At 36.2% G+C, this 10,798-nt stretch overlaps 1 protein-coding gene across 2 annotated transcripts; it reads right to left on the bottom strand.

The window, feature by feature from the left end:
* Window positions 1-3,103: 3,103 nt before the first annotated feature.
* On the bottom strand, window positions 3,104-5,485 carry LOC131330579 (putative cyclin-D6-1). 2 transcript variants are annotated; one of them, XM_058364202.1, is made up of 5 exons: window positions 4,969-5,485; window positions 4,746-4,841; window positions 4,435-4,636; window positions 4,206-4,336; window positions 3,104-3,577 (listed from the first exon to the last, which is right to left on the bottom strand). In XM_058364202.1, exons 1-5 carry the CDS (start codon window positions 5,212-5,214, stop codon window positions 3,275-3,277), a joined length of 978 nt encoding a protein of 325 aa, XP_058220185.1. In that variant the 5' UTR covers window positions 5,215-5,485; the 3' UTR covers window positions 3,104-3,274. The 2 variants fall into 2 exon arrangements, with proteins under 2 accessions (XP_058220185.1, XP_058220184.1); XM_058364201.1 differs by having other exon boundaries at window positions 4,435-4,639; window positions 4,969-5,416.
* Window positions 5,486-10,798: the final 5,313 nt, after the last annotated feature.

Raw genomic sequence — 10,798 nt, 5'->3', positions numbered from 1 at the left:
TAATTAAAATGTTAAATTTACAAGTCTTATTACAAAGCAACATATTAGTATCTTGTGGCTAAAATTCAGCCCAAAGAAAATTTCAGCCCAATATCAAAATTGTGGCTGATCAAAGCCGACTAAACTTACATCAACCAAATTCATGGAGCAAACCCGATGTAAATGGACAAGTTGGGATTTATTTATTTTTTTGTCAATCGATAGGATCATGTATGGGGAAATGATGACTCAGGATGTGTTTTGATAAATAATACTCGCTAAAGACATGCTGAGAACATTTGTTAATGCTGAAAATGTCATTGGCAGGTATTAATTATCAAAACACGTCATTGACCATCATTTTTCCTCATGAAGTATAAAGTACAAACCGCAAGACAATACATCAACAGCAATTGTGTGAGAGTCCACGAGATAACTGAGCCCATTAGCTCAACCAACAAGATAAATAAGTCCATCAAAAGGTCCGTGATGACTATAGGCCCCATTAAAGAAGGAAATAATCACAACAAATACAAGAAAAAGAACACACACACACAGATGGGCTAATGGGATGCAAGAATCCTGACTAATTGAGCTAGTCCCAGTTGATTGGGCAAGTTGAGATAATGAGGACGTTTTTGCTTGGTCGACTTTAATTGGTTTAAAATATTTCTTCCCCAATAATTGTTGTATGGCTATGCTTTTAAAATTCTAGGACTCTTATATGAATCCAAACATGTATTGAGCTAATGAGCAAGCAAAATCAGTGAGGCTTTCCCATGTGATTTTTTTATAACCAAAAAAAAAAAACTACTTATACCAAGATTTATTTGACAATTTGAGTTTATTTTGTAAATTTTCCTAATTTATTTTTAATTCGATGAAAAAATAGAGAAGATCAATAAAAACTTCATCGAATCATATTTGTCAAAAAAGAAACAAATGATCAGAGCAAAAGGATAAAGATCATCATGAGTTTCATTTTGCCACATGAGAAAATATTTATTTGATCGAGCAACTGAAGTTGATCTTATCGTAAAACTTTCTTTGTTGTGCATTTCACCCATAACGTTTAAAAGTTTTAGACTCCATTAAGTTGTAAAGAAGTGATGAAAAAACTTTCTTAATGTTTACTTATTAAGAAATTGTTGGAATTAATATTTTTAAATTTCCAACAGGACCATACTATTCTGCAAAATAGGTTAAAAAAATGATTTTTTTTTCAAGATTCAATGTCAGAAATGTCGCATGAAGAATATCTTGAAAAAAAAGTGGAGTAAAAATTTCTTCTTTCTTGATTTTTTCATTCTTTTCGATCATTTCCATAACACAGAACGGGCCTTAAGTAATAAATTTATTCTAAGAGAATGAAAACTCATATTCCCTCTGTCCCAATATTTTTGGCTACTATTTTACTTTTACATGTCTCAAAAAGTTTTGCCAAATTCAAAGTTGACTTCTATAAGTTTTGTTAATGTCCTCACTCTTTTAACGACATTATGCATTGCATATAATGCACTATATTCTTGAAAGCTCAAAGCTTTTTTTTATGGTAATTACTAGTTTATTTTTTTTAATAAGTTGGAATCCCGGAATTTGAAAAACAAATTGAGATGGGGTGAGTACAAGAAACATAGAGCCATGTACTCCATCCGTCCCCATTTAATAGTCCATTTTGGAAGTTTGTGCATCTTTTCAATTAATTATATCTTACAATTTACTTCAATGTCTTATGCGATTTTATAAACATTGTCTTATAAAACTAATTGAGATCTATTACACAAGATTCATATTAGATATAAAATTCATTATTAATTTAAAGATAAAACTAATTTTGTATCAGGTTAAAATAGAACGAGATACTATTAAATGGGGACGGAGGGACTAACTTGTCCAATTTTTTTGCTTACTGTATTTGGACCAACATTTTAAATTGCAAATCACTTGGAGAGACATTTACTAAATCTGGACGAGAAGATGATTTAGAAGTTCACTAAAGGAGCAAAAGGGTAAATTCAGCAAATCTCTGGTATCTCGCTTCAAATTTACATAGGAAACAACTCCATCTTGATCGTTCCTATAGCCAATTAATGATTCAGATCTTTCGAATACTTTTACTAATACGATGATATTCTTTCCGGTAAACATATCAAAACAAATCTAAACCATTAAAAACATTATTCGACGATTGCGATAACATTAAAAATACGTGCACTCTTCAATCCAAACACTCAGAAACCTTGACGGCAGGCAAGCCATTTCCTTTTATTCCGTTTATCACTACTTTCTCCGTCCCTTTTTAAGTGTCATGCTTCGTAACTCCAACTTATTAAAAAGACATCATCATTACACCTTTCACATCAACTTTTTCCTCCACTCTCCTTACTTACCCATCATCATTACACTTTTACTCACTAACTTTTCAAAATAAAATCTACTTTTAGGAACAAAATAGACAATACACCAACTTTTACCTCCCAAATTTTACAAAATAGACACTTATTAAGGGATAGCCTAAAATGAAATACTGAACACAAAAAAAGGGACGGAGGGAGTATCATTATTCCTCTGCCAGAGGAACTGAAACTGGAGTAGTAGATACCCAACAACAAGAACCCCAAAATAACCAAACCAAGACCAAGGAATTCAAAGTCAATTTTCGTCCTCATTTGCCCCTTTCAGAAAATGAAAGAACCTACCATTACCCTTTTACCTCTCTCTCTCTCTCTCTCTCTCTCTCTCTCTCTGACTCTCTCTTTTCTGGGTGTTGAGATAAGACCCCAACAACCAAACAGAGACTGATCATGAAGCTGTCTAAATGGACATACCATCTCTTTATCACTCATTTGTCACTCGACGGCTGCCCCTTCTGATACCACACAGCTAGCCTATCGTCCTTCTCCATCGGCCCAATAGTTCATTTTACTGTTTTAGCAACTCCCTACGGACCCTACCCCATCTCTCTCTTAGAAAAGGGTCGTATATTTTTGGGCCCAAATTTTAAACGCCGAACCGTGATTTATCGTGGCAATGGACGTTTCAAATTTTAATTGTCTAGTCCAATCCAAATTAAGTACCAGAAAGAATCCCATTCCGAGAAGAAATTATATGCGGTCACACGGAATTGTACAACATTTTTTTTTAATTCGATTGATAACCGATTACCGAAAATGAACAAACAATGCGCGGGACTTGTACACAGTGTTGAAAGTGAGATTTTCTTTTGGAATAGATGGCCCGCGGAACTGATTTCTCCTCCATGGGGCCTTTTTCCGTCTGATCAGAAGTTCAGATTTCAGAACTGTTTAATCCGTGGAAGCAGAAGTGAGTTATCGTTTGGGAAACAGCCAATCTTTCTCCTCTTTTGGTCTCGCTCTAGCCTACCTGTTGCGACGGCCATAGCTGCAGCTGCTGCTGGAGCTTCAGAGGAGGTGTTTTTGGTCTTCTCACTGCCCGAGCTAGTAGTAGTTGAGCTCGAGCAGAATTGCCCGTCAAGTACATTGACCGGAGTGCTAGAGCTCGACACCCTGTCCCACACTGATTCATACCCATCCATTGCTATTTCTTGCATCAAATTCCAGCAATTTACTAAGTTATCCTGCAACAAATGTAACTTCAGTTAAAGAAATTAAAATGCTAACAGCGTCCCAATGGGTTGTCGATAAGAATTGAAAAAGACGAAAAAAAAAAAACAAACAATTTTTTGAGTTTAAATACCTCTAAAAGTGTAAAAGGTGCATCAAAAATTGTGTTTTTTTTGTACTATTCTTACTTCATTTACAACCCAATGCACAACCGTTTTACTATTAAATTAGAATTAGTGTAAAGTATATTAGATTAGTTATTCTTTTTTATGAGGTGAAAAGTCAAAGATGGAGTACAACATAAGTAAAGAAGCAAGGTTAGAAAATACCAAAAGGAAAAAGAAAAAAAGAGGCATGGTTAGAAATAGGTGCCTGTATTCTTTATTAGATCGTTTTACTTAAAAAAAATTCCAACATCAATCAATATTATCATGTTTTTTCGATTTTCTTCTTATAACAGGACAAATGATTCATTCCAAAAAATTATTAACAGAAAAATCACTTAACCTGAGTAATATAGACTGTTTTTAAGGCTCCGTTCCCCTAGGTTTTTGTTATCATTGACTGTTTATTTCGGAACGAGGCCAAGTATAGTTAATTTTGTCTAAATCCACCCATATTTGTAAGGGAAGCTTAATTTACCTCATTTACATATGAACAGCTAGAAATTGCTTTCCTAAAGCATGGAAATTGGAGTGGAAATAGCTCATGGGAAGCAGAGAGAAGGGCAGAGGCTGCAATTATCGACGGCCTGAACTCTAACAGCCTGATGTCTGGAACAACAACAAAGTACTTTTACATCAAGGGTTTATCTGTTACTAGATGAATACACATTCGTAGATAGTGCATGTCTGTGATGTTTTGTGCATACCATTTTGCGCTTTGAAGATGATTTCAGTGGCTCTGGCCTTGAGAGCTTGAACCAGTGGTGGGTCTTTGAATTTGAATAACGAGATGAAGAAATTGATGAAAGAGAAGGGGGTTATGGAGCGCATCCGCCATTGCAGAGCTCCGAGGATCAACAGCTCCATCCGCTCGATTGTTTCCATGTCGAAGATAAACCCTTCATCATTCTGCTAACAAAAGTTTAAATCTCAGTACTCTTCGTTTTCACCATACTCTTATAGGCGTAGTACAGTATACTATTCTTGTATTGGAATTATGGAACATATGAATTAGTACCTGAATATCAGAAACAGAGTACTCTGTTTCTTTCATCTTCAATGCCAAACAAACACAGGAAATTGCAGTGAGCTTTACTACCCAAGGCTTCACTTGCTGCAAACATCAAGTCCATATTGTCAGATATGCATATCTTATGTGTTCGTAACCATTTTTATTAATATGTATATATATAGGAGTATATAGATATGTAGAGAGAGAGAGAGAGGTAGTGTGTGTATACCGTTATGGGTTGGGCGGAGAGGAATCGATCGAGGTAATTGACGGAGAGGTAGGGGAGAAAAGGGTCGTTAAAGTTGGAGGAGAGGTGTAAGATTAGAGACATTGCTTCCCGTCGAATGGAGAGGCCGAATTCTGTGGGTTTAAGAGATTGAGGTAGGGAAGGCATGTGGTCGGATTCAATGAGGAAGAGAGATGGGATTGAATCGTGGAAGGTTGACAGTAGTGGGTTTTCAAGATCGAGCTCCATTGACGGGAAAAAAAGGGTAAGGAAAGAGCTCAAATGATAGAACTGAGCAGAATGAAATGGAGTACACGAAACCAAGTTGTTAAAAACAGGAGAGAGAGAGAGAGAGAGAGAGAGAGAGAGAGAGAGAGTTGGAAAAGGATGAGAGTTCGCTGTCTTCTTAAAAGAAGCCGTAGACGGACTTCAACTTCACTCTTCTCACTCCACAATCTCTCTCTCCTCTCTAATATACGTATACCGGTAGTACTGCTGGAGGGGTGAGGAGTCTTTTTTTATGCATTGGCATCTGCCCTCTTTTCTCTTTTTCTTTCTTTCTGTCATTGGGAAGGGAAATTGATAATGTCACAACGGCAGTGATCAGACGGCTTGATTGTGTCCGATTCGGCTTCCAAGTAGTACAGTATATTTTAGTACTCCATCTGCCTTGTATTGGTTGACAAATTTTAAAAAAAATTAAAGAGATCCTCTGTTTCTAAGAGACCTTCACGGTCTAGTTCATATATTTTTTAAAGTTAATTTCAATAATCAGAATGTACCTCAACGAATTTTGCAGCCTTGAAGCTAAGGATAATCATTTAGCCCGAAGCCGTCGGGCTATTATCCGGCCCCAGCCCCAGCCCGTTTAACGGGCAGATTGGCTCAACTCGTAGTTTTCAATAGGCAGGTTTGGACTTAAATATTTTTGCTTGACTCACCCGCTGGTCCGTGAGGTGCACCCGACAGCCTGCCCATTATAGGAATACTAATTTATTATGCTACACTTTAGTTCACTACCACCAACTATTAATTTATTATACTCTACTAAGCAAATAAAAAAAAGAAGAAGTTTACTAGAGAGGCGCATGGGGTGTTCTATGTATTTGTGGTTGTCTGTAGAAGCCTTGTCGGCCGGAAGAGTTCTTTTTATGCTCCCAAAGCTATAATATATAATCTATACATACAATATATAATATATAATATATATGACTGTATTGAGGATGGAGTGCTAATATTATATATATATTTTTTATCATACTAATATAATGTGCATTTTTTGTGAGGCCCGGCCCGTGAGCCTGCCCAAACTTTGACCCACCAGCTCGGTAATTGGGCGGATTTGGGCTTCAACTTAAGAAACACAGCCCGGCCCCCAAAAAGAAAAAAAACCCGCTCAACCTAGCCTGCGGGCGGGCTTAGATATTGACTTGGCGACCGGCCCAGCCCGATGATGACCCTTACTCGAAGCTAACAACATGACAAATTCTCGATAAATTCTTCAGTGACCCTAATGTTTAAATTATTTAGCCTCCGAGAGATTAAGCATACAATTTGTTCATGGAGAACACGGATCTACTTGTTTTCTCATGCATCCTAAGTCAAACTCCTCGGGGTTATCATAATGTTACAGTTATATTTTATTATAAACATTATTATTTCTTCAAGAATATGATAACCGGACATGGAAAATCAAATCAACACAACATGTTTAATTTTAGTATGTATACATTTTAATCCGGCGTTTTAGATTTTAAAAATAAAATAAAATCATATGAGTCGATATCTAATAGACATTATTTTTAATATGATTGATGTTTTCATTAAAATTTTAGAAATAAAGATTATGACCAGTGGAATGAGCTCGAAAAAAAATCCACAAAGTTACTCCCAGCTCCTTTACCCTCATTCCGAAAAGAATTCTACGTTTCCCTACCGTTTTAAACTTCTTTGGAACTACCGAAAGTATTCTGAGAAGATTTGAGTAATTTAATAATAATAATAATACAACAAGAAAGATTGTAAGAGGATGATTTCTCATTTTTCATTCTTAGTCTTTGAATTGGTCTGGCAATTATTCAATGCATTTTATCTGATTAAAGTAACCTATCATTTATCTGTTCCTTTTTGTTATCGAATTGTTTTTGAACCACATGGTTTTGAGGCAAGATTCTCTGTGTCGAAAATTCCTGTGTCTTTGTGCGAAGGAATTTTTCGGTCGTTAAATTTAAAAAATAAAAAGAATTACACAATTCAACCGCCGAAAAAACCCCTCAGCACAAAAAATTTCGGGACAGAGAAGATCGAGCCCCATAGTTTCACATTCAGATTCAGTTAACTATCCTTTACAGCTCTCATTTGAGTCATTTCCCATGTCGACAATTGTAGTAGAAACTAGGTCCAATGCCAGTCCAATGCCATCATCACACTGAAATGATAATACATAGCAGCCTTTAAAGTTCTCAACAAATTCTACTATCATTATGGCATTTTATAGTTGTGTAACATTAAACAAGAAAAAACAAGGAAAGATACGCAAAGTTATTCATCAATTCTAGAATTTACAGGTGCTACAGTTTGGCACAACAGTAGGGACCTGTTGTACGATTGAACTAACAGCGAACTGATGTACTATATATATTTTCTCTAAAATAAGAATCGAATTATTAGCCGGAGAGGATAAATAGTTTTACTGTTGTATTGACTGCTTAAAAACAAGAACGGATTACCTTGAATTCTGCTATTGAAAACAGAATACCAATTTGTAGAACGACACATATTCCAGGTGCGGTACGTGCGCGAGGCTCAAATCCCGGATTTGCACCCCCCCCTGCGCGATTAACTCGTGACGCACACCCGGTTAATTGGTTTCCGAATCAGTTTTCCAAATTGCCGCCCATTTTCCTGAGCGCGCGAGACCTCTTCTTGGGTCCTCATTCACAAATCCATTAGTGTGCAAAGTCATTTAAAGTAGATAAAATTTTTGTGACTAGCCAATGTGGGACTAGTGAAAAACTCAATGTTTTACAAATACACACCCAAGTTCCAACATTTACCCCATCTCATTGTTCAGACTGACTCCGTCTTTGTGTGTAATGCCTTATGTAGGAAGCATGTCTAAGCGGGTTGGCTCGAGAGGATGTTCCAGGAGGTTCAAGTTCTACTTATTGATTTCTCCTCGGTGTATGTCATTTTTTGCTGTCGGGAGGTTAACGGTGTTGCTGACTTGTTAGCCAAGCATGTAGTAGTTTCTCAAGATAGATTTGTTTCGCATAATGCCGCGCCCAATTTTTTTGTTAATAGCTTTGCCTCAGAATCGGAGAGGAACATTAGTTCTTAGTTTTGTAAAAAACTACTATCACTCTTGTACTCTTTTTGACTTAATATAAGTTATGTTGTGGGTTTCAAAAAAAAATTTAATTTTACCAGCACCTTACAGGTAGTTGCATATTTTCGTGGTTTGAGTACCACAATACTCAACACATATTCCAGGTGCGGTAGGCTAGTGGTTCTTGGCTTACTCCTAAGTGATTCTTGGCTTTCGCCCTCTTGCGAAGTCGTGCTGTGTTTCACCAACCTTTGACGGAACAGTAATTGCTGTGGCTCTTTCGTCCCTTCAGGAACTGCCGTGGGTCTGAAATCTTTATGGTCGCACCAGGGGAGGGTTGTTATGCATGGTGGCTCCCTCCTCCACCTTCTTCCAATAGATTTTGTTGCACAGTTTAAGATTTACACAGATGCTGTTGCTATTTTTCTGACTCGTTTGCATTTGTTTCTCATGCATATATAGTCTGAACAGCAGTTATTTTTTGCTTAGATAAAATTGGTCTTTGTCAACGACAGAGTACAAAAAAAGTTACATCACAAAAAAAACAAGCTAGACAATGAATTCGGTACACCTTTAGACAACTTAATTAAATTGTTACTTTAAAGGACGTCCAATATATAGTACTCTGCTGCATCCCTTAAATTCATTTAAATGCTTTCTGATGATGATCCACCTGCAAAATTGTTTCTTGCCATTCTTCATAAACGAAAGTCCTACAGAAGCTTTAAACTATTTGGAATCAAATTAGTTAGGGTAGTCCAGAAAGTTATGAATCATTTGTGAACTTGGGAATTTTGTATTCCACTCATGCGGAGGGCGCACCCTGTCTCATCTAATGCAATGTTGCAATTGGTTTGTCCGGTCTTAATTTCAAGACCCCAAAAATTAGTCAGGATGCGTGCAAACTGACTTGGACATCCAGTTATTGAAAAAAAAAATGTTGCACCAATATTTATGAGGCAATGAATATTTTGGCACTTCAATTTTTGATAATCACACTCTAATATTTGTCTTTTTGTGTTCTTGCCAATTGTATTTTGAACACTAATAGACAAATAGCGGAGTATGATTATCAAAAACTGGAGTGCCAAAATCAATTACCATATTTATGTCTTCCTACTACTACTACTATTTATAACTAGTTTATTAGTCGTTTATTAAGAATTTCTGATTTGATCTAGTCAAAAGTCAAATAATTATACACCGGCCAATACATGAAAGTTTTCCTTTTTATTACATAAATTAGAAATAAGTACATGAGAGGTATACCCACTTAAAAAAAAAGTGTATTGTATTAGAACCTAAAAGATGTAATATAGAACATACTCCATTATTCAGATGAAATTAATTTGTTTGTTTGTTCATAACCCCTCAAATAAAAATCCTAACTCTGCCATTGGAAATACACAACATGTTAGATGCCAAAACGTCAATCAACAACATACATTTTTACAATAATTACAAACAACTTCAAATAAGGAGACAACGTTTTAATCTCAGGGGATTGGCCGGTCTGATGGTCAAGGCTTGAGACTCTAATTAAAGATTTGCTCTCACCTAATGTCTCAAGTTCGTGACCTCTTAAGTGCCTTCAACTCTTTTGGAGTTAGTCCATATGGAATTTTGCTTTGCTTTAATTGAGCTCCCCGCAAGTGGACACGGTGAGATTGAGCCCCTAAAATCAGTCAAGATGCGCGTAAACAGGGCTGAATACGTGAGTTATATAGAAAAAGGACACAACATCTTGATACCAAACCAAATGTACGTTAAAGGGCATGGTCATATGTTTACAATGAAAACAGACAACTAAAAAATAAGGTGGTCCATTTGATTTTTTATAATACCTCCACCAAGATAAGTTTGAAATCATTCCCCTTCACAACAAACCAAGCAACCACTCCCGAGTGACCCCAAAAATACAAAAAAAAAAAAAAAAAAAGAGTCTCGAAAATGCACTGTCCCCATTCCTTACAAATGAAAAGCTCCAAATATTGCTAGCTTGTGTATTAACAAGACGAGGCAGATTGACAGCTTTGGGTTCGTGTGTACTCAAATGGGTGGCCCTGTCCTCACAAACAAGATGGAGATCGTCGATAAGACAAAAGATAAGACAAAAGTTCAGGGACTTTTATGCAAGGAAACGGACGTACATTAGAGGTCAAAAATGTAAATTATATAATTAAGTAAAACTTTGTTATGGGATTCTGTAAAACCAAAAGTCAATGCTGATAATGCATGCCTTGGGCTTGAAACGAAATTCAAAAATCAAAGCCATGGTTTTTTGTTTTTTTGTTTTTTTTGTTTTTCCATTTCTTTAGTGGTTAACGTAAGAACACTTCCGTTGAGTTTTTTTTTTTTTAACAAGTTAACGTAAGAACACTTCTGTTGGTTTTTTGAGATTTAGGTTTTCCCAATATTGCTTATCTTCAAGCACCTAAACCAAGGGGTTGAACGAAGACTAATTTGAAGGTCAAAATATGCCTAGCTTGCATTTGGAATTCATCA

Source organism: Rhododendron vialii, chromosome 6a (assembly GCF_030253575.1).
Source record: "Rhododendron vialii isolate Sample 1 chromosome 6a, ASM3025357v1".
Taxonomy (NCBI): domain Eukaryota; kingdom Viridiplantae; phylum Streptophyta; class Magnoliopsida; order Ericales; family Ericaceae; genus Rhododendron; species Rhododendron vialii.
This window is presented reverse-complemented; position numbering and strand designations above follow the sequence as displayed.

Coding starts and splice junctions, on each gene's coding strand:
- LOC131330579 (XM_058364201.1), bottom strand. CDS start 5,214: ATGGAGCTCGATCTTGAAAACCCACTACTGTCAACCTTCCACGATTCA. Junction 4,640..4,745: donor ACTCTGTTTCTGATATTCAG/GTACTAATTCAT, acceptor AACTTTTGTTAG/CAGAATGATGAAGGGTTTAT. Junction 3,578..4,205: donor GCTGTTCATATGTAAATGAG/GTAAATTAAGCT, acceptor CATTTGTTGCAG/GATAACTTAGTAAATTGCTG.